This window comes from Populus euphratica, unplaced genomic scaffold, assembly GCF_000495115.2.
Source record: "Populus euphratica unplaced genomic scaffold, PopEup_1.0 scaffold35.1, whole genome shotgun sequence".
Taxonomy (NCBI): domain Eukaryota; kingdom Viridiplantae; phylum Streptophyta; class Magnoliopsida; order Malpighiales; family Salicaceae; genus Populus; species Populus euphratica.
This window is the reverse complement of record NW_011499860.1, coordinates 2,086,772-2,104,513: the sequence shown is the minus strand read 5'-3', so window position 1 is coordinate 2,104,513 and position 17,742 is coordinate 2,086,772. Positions and strand designations below refer to the sequence as shown.

The window sequence follows — 17,742 nt, the reverse complement described above, 5'->3', positions numbered from 1 at the left end:
ATCGGAAGATACAAAGTGAAAAGATTGAAAGGGTTTGGTATGGAAGAGAGATTATGCAAGCATTGGTGGAAGGTTGCTTGCAGCCGCCTTGATTTGGAAAAGGAGCGTGGTGGATAATAGATTATTGGCCTTTCCCTTTCCTTTGACTATTCTTTTGTGTAATTTTTTTTTTCTATCATAGCTTACACAATTTAGCCCAGGGGAGGTTAATTAAAATTCTAAATTTTAAATTTTTTTATATATATATTTAGATTAATTTAATGTACTACATAAAAAATAAATAAATAAATATATATATATATATATATTTTTAATAAAAAAATATTTTAAAAAATAATAGTTACGACGTACACTTTCAAATACACTTAACAACTATTTATTTCTCACCAACTTTTAATTATTAATCAAGTTTATTTAAGTCTATGACTCTTTTCTTTTTCCATGTGATTAATTTGTAGTTGTTTTTATCACAATTTTAATGTTATTACTTCTTACTATGTATAGCCATAGAAGTAGAAATAATAAAAGTATTCACAAATATGTACCGTGATTTTCATGGGAAACTTCTATTTATTTTTTTAACACAAGAGTGTGTATATAACTAAAAATACATCGCTACAACAAGTATATAATTAAGTATATTTTATCTAGTTATACATTTTTCATTATTTTAACTATATATGCACATAAGTTTTATATAGAAGATTTATGTATTTTATATTTTAAAAATAGAACACACGCACATGTATATTTAATAATAATATGCATCAAGAGCTTGTAAATATATAGATAATTATCAAAATTGAGATTTCCAATAATGTATCCCACCTTGGGCCAGAGCTTTGGTCTCATGAATTTAGGATAATATTAATTCCTACGTTAAGTATGCTTTAATGGCATATAATCCTGGTAGCTGAATCTTAAGAGTTCATTCTCAAGTATAGTGGAAATTGTATTTTTTAAAATTTTATTTAAAAAAATTTTATTTTCAGATTGTATTGAAGTTAAAAATAAAAAAAATTATTATTTTAATATATTTTTTTAAAAATAAAACTTTAAATCGCTATCATAATACAATTCCAAACAAAAACAGTCAAACAGCAGGTACAGCCATGCGCCACCCCTGGAGCAAAAGTAAAACCAGGCAAACAACGAAAATCAACAAGCGAAGCGTTGATGTTTGTTTTTACGGTTTTAATGTATTAATTATAAAAATAATTTTCTTATATATATATATTTAAATTAAAAATATTTTAAATCCACCGCCGTAAAACAAATCTGAAACATGTATAATTTTTTTTATTATATATATATATATATATATATATATATATATATAAATTAAAAATATTTTAAATCCACCACCGTAAAACAAATCTGAAATATGTGGATTCTGGCAATCTGCTTGGTAATAGGATGCACTAACGAAGCGAATATGGGGCCCAAAGACGAGTCTCTTCATTACCTGTTGAAAGCCTCTGCTGCTGTTAGCTAATAAGATATTGGTTGTCGTGATGATAACGCGTTTACATTTTGTTTGATAATGTTATTTATTATTATTATTATTATTATTATTATTATGTTTTGGGTAATTTATTTATTTATCAATTAAAGCGGCTCCATGGTACATGTTGGGCCCAATACAAAATCCCAGTTGATTTTGATTTAGTTTTTTACACGTGGAAGCACACGCACAAAGGCATTAATTCTTCTTCAATCTCAGTCCATTGTTATATATATATATATATATAAAGAAACTAAAACTCATGAAATAGTGTCATTAAGTGTTTGTAGTTCTTAAAAAAATAACAAAACTTATAATTATATTTTATATAAAATATTTTAATGATTAAAATTAGTCATCCGTGATGATATTTAGGAGTTGTTCTCTTTATATTGAGAAGATATATATTCATTAAAGAGGTGTGGTTAAGTTTTAACAAACTTTTTCTTTTCCTTTTTTTTTTTTTATCTCTCTTGACCTACAAAATCATGCAATTCCTTTAAAAATTTAACTGTGTCCTTCAATTCCAACTTCTATCCATTTTAGTTTTTATTTTTTAAATTATTATTTTTGGTTCTTTTAATATTATATATAAATTATTTTTTTTCAATTTCATCCATGAACATTTTATTTTATCTAGTTATTATATTCAATCTAGTCTTTATTTTTTGATTTTTTTATATTTGATTGTTTTCTTTTCAATTTTATTCCTCATTGTTTATTTTTTTTAATTTTTTTAATCGAATTCTGTTCTTAATATTTAAATTTTTATTTTCTTATTATTTTCTTGACTTAGTTTTTTTATTTTTGATTCTCTATATTTTATTTTATTTCTTTCTATTATCAAGCACGCGCTAGTAAAAACTTATAATTAGAACAAAGAAATTATTATTTTAAATAAACTGATTTAGATATAGATGAATTATCTAAAATCTCATCTAAAAATTTAAATCTAGATGCCTAAAAGTTGAATACAATATAGATATCATGTTCGTTAAGAAAATCATTGATCTTCTAGCTCTCACATTATTTCAACACATAAATTCAACTGCAATTTCAACTTTACTGTTGTTTATGCACAAGTAGGTATAAGTAAGAATCAATAAGAGGATATCAAATCCAATATCCCAATTCACATTGTCATAACATCGGATTAGCTAACTATCTAACTTGAGTAATTTGCAAGTATCTTCTCTCTTGTCTCCATCGTTGATCACATCATAAATCCATCTTCACATCATGTTGAGGTTGATTCAAAGTTTGTGCTTCATCCGGCTCCTAATAATGGCCATATCTACTTTGGCTCAAAGCCCTGCTGTTCTTGATGCTGATGGACAACCTCTTAGAAGTGGTGTAGAATACTGTATATGTACTACCAGCCGCGCGCTGCTGATACTGCTTGTGGTTTAACTTCAGTGGATCGCAGTGGAACTAGTCCATTTTATGTTGGTCAAGAACCTCTTGCAGCTGTTGTGTCTCGAGGCCTCGCAGTGATCTTCGCGCCTAGAAATCCTGAAGAGAGTATTATCAGTGAAGGCACAGAGTTCAGTGTTACATTTTCAGCTTCATCAACTTGTGTCCAAAATACTACTTGGAGTATAAGCCGCGAGGAAGATTCAGAGACCTCAAAGGAGTTCAGTATCGCATTAGAACGCCAAAAAAAATGACGGGAAGGACAAGATAAAAATCTGCATAACACTCAAGTTTAGCAAATTTAACGAAAGTAAAGAAGGAAAAGGACCAAGAAACCACAAAACAGAGCAGCAACCAAAGGATGCAGCTTTGTCTCCACACAAGCTAAACTACCAAGCTAAAAATCCAAGGGATACTTCCATAAAACCAAAAAACGATCTCGATTCTGATTTAAAATATTACTATATATTTCCATCTATCATCATCTTTTCCATATCAAAAGAGATCTTCAGACCAAGCCACTGTCATCAAGAAACATCATCTCCTCCTTAGACCTACTCTGATTTGCCAAGAATTAAATGGAAGAGAATGAATGGTACGGTGAAGAACCAGACCACTCCTTACCACAAGCTAGAACTAGCCATGGCCTCCCTAGAATTCAACCTTCAACACCTGGCAAAACAAACCATCACCACCAGGAACCTCAAGCAAAAATAGGCAAAGGAAGGGCCAAAAACATCTGGTTGACTCAAATCCAAGCAACAAATTCACTTGTTTTGCGCACTTCTTGTTTAGCTAGATAATTTGTCATATAATTAGACTCACGACAAGAATGAATGAAAGTGATTGAGCCCAAGCATAAAGCCAATCTCTTGACTGAAGATCTAGATTATTCATCCAACTAATGTTATCAGTAGAGTCGGATTCAATAATATACTATGTTTGTGATGCAAGAGAGAGTTAGAGGCTGAAATTTCAATAGCTTTGACAGTAGCTCAAAGCTCGGTTTCATTGGATTCTAAAATACCAACCGAAAACGAGAAGATACTAAAAAGAATTCTATAATGATTTCGCAAAACACCACGTATATCTGAGGGAACAGGCTTTCCCAGCGAAGATTTATTGTGATTGGATCAGGTGAAGCAGACTACTTTAAAATTACAAGGGATCAAATAAGTGGTGTCTATACCTGGTCTCCATTTTGTCCAAGATGCGGGTCTGCTAGTATTCTGAGTTCAAAATGGAACCAGGTTCTTGGCCTTAGATGGTCCTGCATTCCCTTTTATATTTAGAAGGGCTTAAGCTAATCTCCATGGTAAATTATATATGTGACATTTTGTAATTGTAATACTAAATAAATGGAGATCGTTCATATGATTTACTCACACTTTGGATGTCTTTCTTGGCTGTTGTTCCTCAATTGCAAAATCATCATCATTATGTATTAAACAATGTTTCGTGATTTTTGGCACGAACAGTGCCCTAGCTTTGACTGAGCTACGGGGATGAATTGGTTCAATGCATGGGAATTAGTCTTAAGATATATAACAGTACCGGAAAATTACATAGACAAAAAGAATATCTCAGTAATTCTACAAGTAGACTCTTTCTCAAAATGCAGGAAACTATTTATTTATTTATTTATTTGATACACATAAACATCAATAGGGTATCTTTAGATGTTTTCGAGCTCCCACAACTAATTCTTCTACGTCTTTATAGTAAATGCGATAGACTTGCACCATGCTCAAACTTGTGTATCAAATATGCAACAATCCCAGAGGGTTACATTCCCCTTACGCTGCATCGCAAACGTGATTAATTGGATAAGACTGAATCTTTCCCAAATAATATCATTACATTTTGTTGAAATTACTTGAATCAATGGAGTAAATGAGAGGTGCTTGAACATTTGGGACTTGGGATAATTAATTACTTAAATTGTGGCAAAGTCTATGTAGAAATTTGATCATATTGAATTTCGTTCTTCCTTCAACAATAAAGGCTGAAGTCAATAAATTGTAGCTCACTGGTATTAGAGTTTCATTTGTCTTAAAAATTCTTGAGTTTGAACCTCTTCTATATATAATAAAAAAACCAAGAAAACTTGGAATTTGTTTTGTTAATTATGATCTCTTTTGTATCCCAATTAACGACTGATCTCTTATCAATAAATGAGCAACATCGTCTGCGTGTCTTTGAAGTTATTTTGCATGATGTTGTTCTCATTTTATACCTCTGTTGCCATCTTCTTCCTCGTTGTTAATTTTTCCTTTTACCATAATAATTAAAACTTGATCAGATTCTTTAAAAAAAAAACAAATTCAGATGTTTATTGCTGTAAATTGTTGCTGCAGTTTGATGGATTACCTAACGTGATTAATTGGATAAGACCAGGTTTTCTTTGTCAAAGAATATCCTCACATTTGTTTGAAATTATATAAGACCAAATTTCGTTCAAATTGTGGGCATGCTTTGAACAACAAAGGTTGAAAGAGTTAGATATCTTCGGGTTAATTATTTCTTTGTACCCCAACGACTGATGTAATAAATAAATTAGCCATCTTGTCAATAAATTAGAAAGATGTTCATGTCCTAGGTTTTCAGGAATTTTATTTTTTCAATTGGCTGAATTATAAGAATGATTTATTTATATTTATTTTTATGCATTCCAGTGCTTAGCCTAGTGGTAGAAAAGACTTGTCTTTTTTTACTGTATCTGGGTTCGAGTCTTAACATGCACGTCTGTCATCCCCGTGGTGCCTTACATGCCTACTGGGTTTGCAGAATATTCAGTGGACTGTGAGAATTAGTCGTGATGCGTGTAAACTGACCGAACACCCCACATGAATAAAAAAAAAAAACTCTAATATCGTATAATAATATAGATAATATAGATTGCACAGCATGTCTCTCGTCTCTATTCATTCAAGTTATAGCGCGCGCGTGTGTGTATACTCCAAGTTACAAGCTGAATTAGTGCCCTTGATTAGGGGCTAAAGAAGGAAAGAGATATTAAAGGATATGGGTCAAATATTTACATGGTAATAACAAGAATTTACTAGATATTAAAAAAAAAAATGTATGTCGACAAGAGCTCCATGATGTATGCATGAGAATCAGCTGGTCCATGATATATGCAGATCTCTATTAAATCCATCACTGCTTATTTAAAAAGACTCTGATATCATATAATAATATAGATTGCAAAGCATGTCTCTCGTCTCTATTCATTCAAGTTATAGCGCGCGCGTGTGTGTATACTCCAAGTTACAAGCTGAATTAGTGCCCTTGATTAGGGGCTTAAGAAGGAAAGAGATACTAAAGGATATGGGTCAAATATTTACATGGTAATGACTAGAATTTACTAGATATTAAAAAAAAAAATGTATGTAGACAAGAGCTGCATGATGTATGCATGAGAATCAGCTGGTCCATGATACATGCAGAATCAAATCCAATATTCCCAGCTTATACCTGTAGCCATATTCTTTGGTACCTTTTTTTTACCTCTATAAATTTATTTTAATGAATGAATTTTGTTCCTACATGCATGTAATTGAGAAGAAAACCAGCGATGGAGTGGGTGCATGTTGATGCCTTCCTCTTCTGCACGACAGCATCTTTTTCATTGAACATGCAACCCTCCGCAGGTTCATCGCATGATTATTCCTATTTTTTTCAAAAAATAAAAAATTCAAGCACATGTATGAATTCACATCAAATCTTACTAGCTAGTAGCAGTATTATTGTTTTGACTAGCCCTCTAATGACAATCGAAATATAGCATTTAATTACAATTTGAGCATGTTTTTTTCATCCAAATGTGAATCCGGGCTAGTGTGCCTCGTTTGATAGCTTGCTCAAACAGATGATCCGATCCCTTCATGTATAATGACTCCACCCAATGTTTCATAGTTAAAAGCTTCTAATAATGTGGCCCAAAGAGTAGCAAAAAGCTAATATGTTTTCAACTTTCTCTCACGTTACGTCTCTATACAAATTCTTCTTCAATTATATATTCTCTTGCAAGAGATTAAGACAACAACATGCCTGCGCAGTCCCCAAACGGGTCCCCTGTGAATTATATACCGACACAAAGATGAAACTGGATAAATACAACTGGACTTCTTTTTTCTTTCAATGAAATCTGGTACGACAGCTAGCCCCATGCACTATAAATAGCTCACCATGTCTTGGTCTAAAGAACCATACATAAACATAAAACCAATTCCTCATAGAGTCCCAATTTCAAAAAATTTGCAGAAATATATACTTTATTCTTGTTATAGCCATGTTGAGATTGATTGGAAGCTTGAGCTTTATATGGCTACTCATGGCCACATCCACAATGGCTCAAACCTGGCCTCCTGTTCTTGATGCAGATGGCCAACCTCTTAGAAGTGGTGTAGAATACTACGTACTTCCAGCCGCAACTGATGTTGCCGGTGGCTTAACCCTTGTTAATCTTAACAACGGTTCAATATGTCCACTCTTTGTTGGGCAAGAGCCTCTTGCACCTGTTGTGTCCCCAGGCACTTCAGTCATATTCACACCACGGGTCGCGGATACTGTTATAAGGGAGACAAGGGACTTCACTGTTGCTTTCACTGGTCCAACAATTTGTGCTCAGTCTACTGCATGGATGGTAGGTGAGCAGAATCCAGAGACACGGAGGAGGTATATCTTGGCTGAAATGGATCCTAGTCCATCTTCTAATGCTTGGCACTTCAACATCGTCAAGAATGATCAAGGCCTCTACAATTTTCAATGGTGTCCAAATTGTCTCACCGGAGTTTGTCCCAAGCCTTTGTGTGGGGATGCTGGTATTGTGGTTGAGAATGAAAGGAGATTGCTGGTCTTGGATGGTCCCGCCTTTCCTTTCATATTTAGAAGGGCTTGAATAGTTTGTAATAGCCTCCATGTGTCAAGAATAATCAATGACATCTTGTCGATGCATTGCTAATTATAAAAATAAATGGAGATATATAATTCTTGACTGATTGAATATATAGCTTGGGCAATAAATAAAGGCTTTTGAGTTTTCATGTATATGATAAATATATAATTACTAATGCTTACTGTTGTTAAATTATGGTAAAATCAGTATGAGGTATATCTAAATCTCTTTACACACGAGTGTATGTATATATTAGATGTACTTCTTGACATGATCTATGAGTGAATAACTACTCTCCAAAGCTAAATCACGAAGAAAAAATTGTTAGCTTGAATTTTTTTTATGATCACACGCTTACATCTAAGTTAAGAAATACTAGTAGGATTCAAATAAAAGATGTACTCTACCTCTCATATATCTAAATGATTTCTTCCTTAAAATAATATTTAATTCATTAATTTTATTTTCCTGTGAGGGCTGAGACTATTGTACATGATTAGGATGAAGCTCGTATGCAAATTGTGCTTGTAAATTCATCTCAAAACTTCAATTATTGCACATGTATAATTAGGACCAGATTGCACATCCTTGTCTTGTTTGGGGATCGGATTTTGTAGGATGAAGCTCGTATGCAAATTGTGCTTATAAATTCATCTCAAAACTTCAATTGTTGCACACGTATAATTAGGACCAGATTGCACATGCTTGTCTTGTTTGGGGATCGGATTTTGCAGCAGCCATGAAATCATGTTAGAAGGGCAGCATATGCCAAACTAATGATTGAATTTTTTCTCTTGCCAAGTTGACTGGGAGGAACTGCTCCAACAAACATGGGCCCGACGAGGATATGGATCTGACCTTTGATAACGTGCCCAAATGGATAACTTCTATCGTGAGTCAATTATGGCGGCCCCAATGAGAAACTTCTTACCTGGTCAGTTAAAGTGGCCCAATACAGCAATTTGGCCCAAATACGAAATCTGAATTGGTTTTGTTACAAGTTCCTACCACCTCACCAGAATTAGCCGAGCACAAACATGATAAAGCAACAGATTTCGAATCATACAGCATATGAGTAATTCTTTCCCATTACATGATTGCAGATGAGAAAGAGGACTCGTTAAAAAGACTCTAACTTTATAGCAAGCCACGAATATACAGTTGTTAGATTAAGTATACCATTTTTTAATTAAAAAAACTAAGTTTTGGCATTAATTAGTTGTTATTAAATTTGCCTGAACTAATGGGTTGCATGAGATTTGAGATTTGATCCAAAATGATTTTTTAATTGAACCAATAAGATATTAATTTGGTCAAACTTGATACACCTGACTAAATTTTTTGTGATCTAATTGATTTAGTCAAATCTAATCTAAATTTACATAAAAAAAAAAAAGAAGTTATTTTTAATAAAAATAGTTGATTTATGTTAGATCTGGTAATCCTTGATAACTCAATAATTTAAGTTTTTCTCAGAAATATATATGTTTTAATATAAACCAGCTCAGATTTCGTAATTCTCATATAAAAGATGGAGGACTCTACTCTACATTCATAGCAAAGATTTTTTGGACTTCCTAATAATATAATAACAACATTAATAATAATAAACAGAAAACGATTACATTTAGGCTGTGCTGGGAGACGTTTTCTCTCTATCTCTTACGCTACTCCTCATCAGAAATTCAACTTGGAATTCCTACTTTACTGTCATGCATGTACAGACAGGATAGGGTTATCTCGATCGTTCAAACAACAATAATTACGCTACTAGATATGGACTTTTCGTTGCCGTGCCTCCATTGTTCAAATCTTGTAAACTGCCGCATGCCACGTGTGTGTACCACATTTCCTATAAATATCTAGCCCGCATATTACTCAGTTTCTTACCAAGTTCTTCAGTTTCTAAGCACAAACAGCACAGTACTGTTTTCTTGTAATGTTGAGGCTGATTGGAAGTTTAAGCTTCTTATGGCTACTAATGGTCATATCCACTATGGCTCAAAGCCCTCCTGTGCTTGATATTGGAGGTGAATCTCTTAGAAGCGGTGTAGAATACCTTGCAGACCCTGCTGTGGCTGATGTTGCCGGTAGTTTAACTCTAGTGGCTCGCAATGGATCTTGCCCGTTTTATGTTGGTCAAGAATCTGCTAGATCCGGTCGAATAGGCATTCCAGTCATCTTTACACCAAGAAATCCTCAAGAGACTATCATCACTGAATCTACAGAGGTCACTGTTACATTTTCAGGGGTTTCAACTTGTGTTGGAAACACTGCATGGACTATAGGTGGCGAAGATCCACAGACGAGAAGGAGATTTGTTGTGACTGGAGCTGAACCATCCTACTTTCAAATTAACAGCAGGAGACTAGGAGGTTCCTATACTTTCCGAGGGTGCCCACAATGCGTCGACGAACCAGATTGTGATAGGCCAACGTGTGGAACTGCTGGTATTCTGATTCAAAATGGAACGAGATTTTTAGTCCTAGATGGTCCTGAGTTTACTTTTATGTTTGTAAGGGTTAATTAGGTTCATTCTCCATAACAAAAATAAATATATAGATATGGCATTTTGTCATTGTAATAAAATCAAGCCTTTCATGTTTAGAAGGGCACAAGTTGCTGATTATCCTCAGCAAATAAATGGAGATCTTTCTTTCCTTGTGTCATTTTGAATTGTGTGTTTGAGCATTGAGAATTTTAGACTTTTAGTATCTTCGTGGCTTTTGTTGAGATACGAGAAGGATTCCTAGATAAAGTAGGAATCCTAATCTTAATGTATTTATGTTTAGAATTCTTAAAATAGTGTTTAAAATCCTTGTTAGAATAGAATAATTTAACTTTATCCTATGATCTCTCTACGATAATTAGGGTATCAGAGCATTGGTAGATTAAAGAAAGCATGACAACAAGCTCAACCAATCAAAGTACAGGTCTATTAAGGAGAGCACGACAACAAAGAAATTAATTTGAAAGCAAGGAAATTAATTTCAACCAAGCTTGGTAATTACCAGGCCTCTCTTTGTACGGCCTTCCCTTCTTTATACATGCTGCTCAAAAAGAGATCAAAGATCTTAGATAAGGCCACGTGGAAGTTTTTTTTAAGGAAAATGAAGAGTGGCCAACTCAAGATAAGGTGAAAGAAATGTCAAAATAATTAGTTTATTATTTGTCACTAGGCAAAATTAAATGGACTCTAATCTACCTAAAAAAATATTATTTAGAGAAATAAAGCTAAATGCAATGTGTAATGGAAACATCATGTATTATAACCAACAGAAAATATTATCAAAAAAATTAAAACTTAATAACTTTTATTTTGCACAAGTTAAGAAATATTTGTGCTCGTCATTTGTCAACGTACGAAAACAAAACATACTCCGCAGAGCAAAACTGTCTTAAAAGATCTGGTTCCAACAATCATAGACAACTTATTTGCACTCAAGAAGGCCTTCGTTTAGAAGATAAAAGAAAAGGAATCACGCGATGCTAAGATCCTTGAGAGGATTGTGGAGATAAGAGAAGAGTTCCTATATCAAGTAGGAGAGGATTGTTGACATAGGAAAATGATTCCAAGTTCAATTAGTAATTCTGGTCTAAAAAGATTTATATTCGGAATCCTTATTAAACTAGCATTTAGAATTTTAGTTAGAATATGATAGTTTGAGTTTATTAATATATAATATTCCAGGATCATGTATCTATGTATATATATATATTAATTATTATATCTATATTGAAGAGTATGAGATATGGAATTCTTGAGTGTTTTGTGTACGTTTGCAGGAGCTTATTCATTGTTTTTATCGGTCAAGTTTAGTATATTTTCATGGCATATCTTACTATATATATATATATATATATTAATTATTATATCTATATTGAAGAGTATGAGATATGGAATTCTTGAGTGTTTTGTGTACGTTTGCAGGGGCTTATTCATTGTTTTTATCGGCCAAGTTTAGTATATTTTCATTGCATATCTTACTATATATATATATATTTAAAGACAAACAAACAACTACAAATTAATGCGATATGCATTTTATAATAAATTTATTGATTAGAGGAAACGCAAGACACGAGAGAGAACATCGATGAATTCTAATTCCAAATTGCAGTGAAAGAAAAGTTTCGATAACAAAAATAGTATGCCAACTTAGGAGCTAGAATTTTATAATATATGATTTGGAGGTACTATTTTTAAAGGATGTTGTCGTCTATGAATTTTTTAGGCTGTTATCTATATATCACGTGTTAGAAAATTTATCTAGAAGTTCATGAATTTGAGGGAGCATGCATCGTCATGGAAAGCGTGTTGGTGTGTAGTATAATTTTGAGAAGTAATGCTGAGTCAAATATGAAGATAAGCCTCTCCCTTCACAATTTGGCCAAAAGTATTAAATTTATTTCTCGATTGAAATTCGTTCCCAAGTACAAAACCCCCCATTGACTTTGTGCATGATGGATTTCTTGCAAGACTTCATCGCCTAATTGGCTACTATTTGGTAGACTAACACATTTAGCCAGTACCGAGCAAATTATACATCATAAATGGCGGTAGAGGGTTGGGTTAAGAGCTAGCAATGGACTCATTAGAGCCATATTTCACGTAGAAGGGATAGATTTGACCTAATTAATAGTCATTTTATCATTGTCTATCATTCTACTTATCTTTTCAGAAATTGAAACTTCAAATATCTGATTTTTTTTGCTATCCATTTACACGTAATTAAAGAGTAGGATGCAAAGGTTTATCAAGTCGGTAAAAGCAGTAATTGATTAGGATAGACAAATGGACTTTTCGTTGGCGTGCATACTTTGTGATATCTTGTAGAAAAGTCGCATGCCTGCCTGTGCCAGATTTCCTATAAAAATCTAGCTACCATGCACAGACCACAAAGTGCAAAGACATAACAATTACACAATTTCTTATCAAGTTCAAGGTTGATAACTAAGCTCGTACAATTTAATTTTGTTGTTTGACACAGGAAGCCATGTTGGGGTTGATTAGAGGTTTGAGCTTCATTTGTCTACTGATGGCTGTATCATGCTTGGCTCAGGGCCCTCCTGTGCTTGATACTGATGGAAACCCTGTTACAAGAGGGGTAGAATACTATGTAGATCCTGCTGTAACTGATGTTGCTGGTGGCTTAACTCTAGTGACTCGCAATGGATCTTGTCCGTCTTATGTTGGTCAGGTTCCTATTGGACCTGGTAATGTTCAAGGCCTTCCAGTCATCTTCACCCCAAGAAATCCTGGAGAGACTGTCATCACTGAAAATACTCAATTCACTGTTGCATTTTCAGCTGCTTCGACTTGTGTTTCAGATACTACATGGGGTATAGGCGAGGAAGACCCAGAGACGACAAGTAGACTTATTGTGATTGGTGATGAACCAGCCATCTTTAGTATTAGCCGTAATCAAGCACCTGGTCCCTATACTTTTGGCTATTGCCCCGAATGCAACACTCCTCCACCTTGTGGGAGGCCAAGATGTGGGATTGCAGGTATTCTGGAACAGAATGGAACGAGGTTCTTAACCATAGATGGCCCTGCATTTCCTTTCAGCTTTAGAAGGGCTTAGGCTCTTCTCCTTTGCAAAATATAAGTAGATGACGTTCTGGCATTGTAATAGTACAAATAAATCATTTTATATTTAGAAGCGCTTAAGTTATTCTCCATAGAAGAATAAGTGTCTTGTTGTCATTGTATATCAGGAATACAAATGGAGATCTTTATTGATGCTTAGAATTCAATTTAGTTATCTTATATGTATAAAAGAATAAGCATAACAACACCTGTGATGAACTTAAAGAGAAAAATTGCAAACACCATGACCGATATAAAAAATCTTTGGAGCTGTGATACTATAAACCAACAAAGACATTCAGAACTGTGAATCAAAACTGAAGCATAGAAGGAAGGCAGTATTAAGCACAAAAAAACTCCACAATATATTGGAGACACCACATCACGACATGGGTTGGATCCAAGCCACAAAACTACATATTCTATTCACACCGAGTTTTGCAAAGTTATCGGCTATATAATTAGCTTTATGCAAAACATGATAGAAAGATAAAGAGTTCAATTATAAGGAGAAACGAGATGTACGTAAGATAAAAAAGTTTATGCAATCTTCATGGTCTACTAGATTATTTGTTTATCCAATTATAATCAGATTGAAAGATGAAATTTCTTTAAGAAAAATCCTCCTATGAACAAGATAATTCAAGCACTTTAATAACAACAAGCAAATATTGAGCCTCATTTAAATTCTTAATTCCCACATGTGCAGATAAATAACTCATCACAAAGTCACTGTGGTCATGAAGAACCCCTCCATTAACAGTAGGACCACGTTTGCCAAAAGAAAAACCATCAACATTCCACTTTAGTGTACATAGTTCAGGTGGATATCATGAAATGGAAGGTATAGAACACTTGGTATTTGACGATCAAACGAAATCACTCGCTGAAATTAATAACTAAATTCTAGTACTTGAATTAAAAACATAATCAAATAATTCAATTTAGTTATCTATCTTTGCTGTTGTGCTCTGATTAGAGAATTATCTTTATGGAATGGGAATGATTGCTTAATTACTTCTCTCCAACAACAAACATTAGGAGTAGATATAAGTTAAGGGAAACATGTTTTTGTTTTAGTAGGAAACGTGGGAGGATCCGCATTGAAAAGAGAATCTAAAATAGTAAGTTTTTTTTTTTGGATAATCATCGAAAATATATTAAACATGCCATATAATGAATAGCCAAAGCAATATACTCTAAAATAGCAGGTATATATAAGTTAAAATCTTGCTAATGTTTCAAGACTTCGAAACATTGCCAAACAATGCAAAGATTTAACGAAGTTATTGCGAAATTCCTTGCAAATTAATCAACTAATTTCTAGCTGTGAGATCACTAGAGGAGCATTAAGAAACTGCACAAAGTGCAAAATCGTAGAACGTTGCTAGAAACTTCAAGACATTAATATAGTTATTCTTGGGTTGGACTAGTAATCTGAAAAGGATTGTTTAACTGTAGCAAGAACATAAAGAGTTGAGTATTCCTCATTGTCTGATAATTTCTAGCGGTAAAACTAGGAATTGTTCAAAATGAATAGTATGCTCCAACCAACCCTTGTTTTATTGTCTTTAATTAATTAATTGGATAATTAAGACAACACAGACTTTTCTTTAGCATATCCACACACATGATATTGAAAGTAGACGATTTTTTGGGAAATTCAATTGCTTTAATTGTGGGTATAGTCTAGAAATTTGGTCAAACTGAAGATTCAAATCCTTTATGGATTTGATCGATAATTTACGAATTGTAGAAATTTTTTCTTCTTCAAAAAACTCCAACTATGTGAAGGAGTTAATAATGACTTTGTAGGTACTAGCATTTTCCTGTTACCTAGTTCTTGATAATGAACCAGCTCAAAGAATTTGGAAGCGATCATTAATTTTGTTCCGGTTGTGAATAGGAGTTATCCTCCTTCGATTACTTGCTCCAACAGATCTCTTCATAATTAGTCCACCCATGAGACAATATCCCTAAGCTTATAATCATTAAGAAGCATTAAATAACTCTCAAGTGTATTAAAGACACCGTTAGCTGGATTCATTAATTAGATAACAACGCAACAGGTGAGGATGGATAATTACCCAAGGACTTTTTTGTTGCCGTGCCGTAATAGAGAAATGTGGTATGTCGAATCCTTCCACTATTAAAAGATGGCAAATCTCAAGCAAAGGATGAAAAGAAGGATTACCAATTGCTCATAGCGTCTTAATTTTAAGAACCAGCACATATAATATTTACTTCTTTTTTGTTGTGCGAGGTAGCTAGCTCTAGGCAGCCATGTTGAGATTGATTGGAAGCTTGAGCTTTATATGGCTACTCATGGCCACATCCACAATGGCTCAAACCTGGCCTCCTCCTGTGCTTGATGCAGATGGCCAACCTCTTAGAAGTGGTGTAGAATACTACGTACTTCCAGCTGTAACTGATTTAGCCGGTGGCTTAACCCTTGTTAATCTTAACAACGGTTCAATATGTCCACTCTTTGTTGGGCAAGAGCCTCTTGCACCTGTTGTGTCCCCAGGCACTTCAGTCATATTCACACCACGGGTCGCGGATACTGTTATAAGGGAGACAAGGGACTTCACTGTTGCTTTCACTGGTCCAACAATTTGTCAGTCTACTGCATGGATGGTAGGTGAGCAGAATCCAGAGACAAGTACGAGGTATATCTTGGCTGAAACGGATCCTAATCCTTCTTCTAATGCTTGGCACTTCAACATCGTCAAGAATGATCTAGGCCTCTACAATTTTCAATGGTGTCCAAATTGTCTCACGGAAGTTTGTCCTAGGCCTTTGTGTGGGGATGCTGGTATTGTGGTTGAGAATGAAAGGAGATTGCTGGTCTTGGATGGTCCCGCCTTTCCTTTTATATTTAGAAGGGCTTGAATAGTTTGCAATAGTCTCCATGTGTCAAGAATAATCAATGACATCTTGTCAATGTATTGGTAATTGTACAAATAAATGGAGATCTTTAATCCCTGGCTGATTAAATATATAGCATGGGTAATAAATAAAGGCTTTCGATGTTTATGATAATTGTTGCGAGTGCACCGGGACGTCGTCGTGCTATGGCAAAGCTTTTATTGTGACTGAGAAAGTAATTATGATTATGATTTAAAATTTATTATTTAGTATTATGATTATTAAAAATTTATAATTTATAAAAGTTTGAGTAAGGAATTGGTTATATAAAGAAAATATATATTATTTTCAGTGTATTTTATTTAAGTTAAATTGTATTATTACTTAATTATTGTTTTAGGTTGAATTTTTATTCGTTTATCTTTTTTAAGATTTAAGATAAATCTTTTTTAGTGATAGAGTTTCTATCTCATCGGATTAAACCTAGTCATTCTAATATTTAAATTTTAATATCGTATTTATTTTACACTTTATATATTTAATATTTGAGAGTGTACTCTATTATACAGTTTTACACCTTACAAATTATTAAAATTTACATCTAAACTCTAAAAAGATTTGAAATTTTTTTAATATTTTAGTCAAACCCTAATGAATAATTATAAACTAGTTACAATATTTATTTTTCATTTTAAAACATGAGAAAGATGTAATTTTTATTTTTATGAAAAATATGTTTGGAAACATTTTAGAATTTGATCGTATGCATGAAAATAAAATATTTTTTTTATTTTTTTGTCTTTTAAAAGAGAATTAATTTAAAAATTTTGAGATTTTTTTAGAATTTTTTTTAGAAATATTTCAGAGAAAGCCGAGCATTTTAATACAGGTTTGTATCTTACAGTATAAATATACAACTCAATATTACACAAAATTAATAGAAAAACATGCAAGAAAATCATAAATTTTTTAAAGGGATTTTTTGGAATTTTTTGTTTTTTAAATATATCATATTAAATATTACAATATATATTATATTATATTATTACAAAACATAGGTTGTGTCAGCCCAGCTCAGTTAGCTGATCTTAGCCCAAAAAGGATTGGGCCAACCTCGGCCTAATAAGTAATGGGCTGATATCGACCCAAAAAGAATGGGGATGAAAAATTAAAATTAAAGGGAAACCATAATTTTTTTATTGGAGGTTTAAATTGAAAAAAAAATAACTTTAATACAAGAATAAAAAAATTAAAAGAATGATAATTAAATTAAAAAAAAAATATATTAGAAATTTAGATTGAATGATAAAATTGAAAGTCAATAAAACTCTTATAAAAGGTAGGGGAAAAATTAGAAATAAAAAGAATAAGGACCACATTGGAAAAAATAATATATAACAAATTAGGATTGAATGTTAAAATTGAAAACAAATAAAAGTTTTATTAAAAAAATTAAGTTTTTTT

The 17,742-nt window shown here is 32.9% G+C and overlaps 4 protein-coding genes and 1 pseudogene across 4 annotated transcripts; all 5 read left to right on the top strand.

Annotated features, from left to right (window-relative positions):
- The first annotated feature begins 2,501 nt into the window (after window positions 1-2,501).
- LOC105124625 (uncharacterized) lies at window positions 2,502-3,497 on the top strand (annotated as a pseudogene).
- Window positions 3,498-7,120: 3,623 nt separating this feature from the next.
- LOC105124621 (endogenous alpha-amylase/subtilisin inhibitor-like) lies at window positions 7,121-7,969 on the top strand. Its single transcript, XM_011024714.1, has one exon. It carries the CDS (start codon window positions 7,212-7,214, stop codon window positions 7,818-7,820), a length of 609 nt encoding a protein of 202 aa, XP_011023016.1. The 5' UTR covers window positions 7,121-7,211; the 3' UTR covers window positions 7,821-7,969.
- Window positions 7,970-9,686: 1,717 nt separating this feature from the next.
- LOC105124622 (miraculin-like) lies at window positions 9,687-10,486 on the top strand. Its single transcript, XM_011024715.1, has one exon. It carries the CDS (start codon window positions 9,757-9,759, stop codon window positions 10,345-10,347), a length of 591 nt encoding a protein of 196 aa, XP_011023017.1. The 5' UTR covers window positions 9,687-9,756; the 3' UTR covers window positions 10,348-10,486.
- A 2,227-nt stretch (window positions 10,487-12,713) lies between these two features.
- On the top strand, window positions 12,714-13,577 carry LOC105124623 (miraculin-like). The gene has a single exon (XM_011024716.1). The coding sequence runs from the start codon at window positions 12,815-12,817 to the stop codon at window positions 13,403-13,405; it is 591 nt and encodes a 196-aa protein (XP_011023018.1). The 5' UTR covers window positions 12,714-12,814; the 3' UTR covers window positions 13,406-13,577.
- Window positions 13,578-15,577: 2,000 nt separating this feature from the next.
- On the top strand, window positions 15,578-16,452 carry LOC105124624 (endogenous alpha-amylase/subtilisin inhibitor-like). The gene has a single exon (XM_011024717.1). The coding sequence runs from the start codon at window positions 15,694-15,696 to the stop codon at window positions 16,300-16,302; it is 609 nt and encodes a 202-aa protein (XP_011023019.1). The 5' UTR covers window positions 15,578-15,693; the 3' UTR covers window positions 16,303-16,452.
- The last annotated feature ends 1,290 nt before the right edge of the window (window positions 16,453-17,742 follow it).

Bases quoted from the DNA above. Each gene is read 5' to 3' on its own strand.
- LOC105124621 (XM_011024714.1), top strand. From the start codon at position 7,212: ATGTTGAGATTGATTGGAAGCTTGAGCTTTATATGGCTACTCATGGCC.
- LOC105124622 (XM_011024715.1), top strand. From the start codon at position 9,757: ATGTTGAGGCTGATTGGAAGTTTAAGCTTCTTATGGCTACTAATGGTC.
- LOC105124623 (XM_011024716.1), top strand. From the start codon at position 12,815: ATGTTGGGGTTGATTAGAGGTTTGAGCTTCATTTGTCTACTGATGGCT.
- LOC105124624 (XM_011024717.1), top strand. From the start codon at position 15,694: ATGTTGAGATTGATTGGAAGCTTGAGCTTTATATGGCTACTCATGGCC.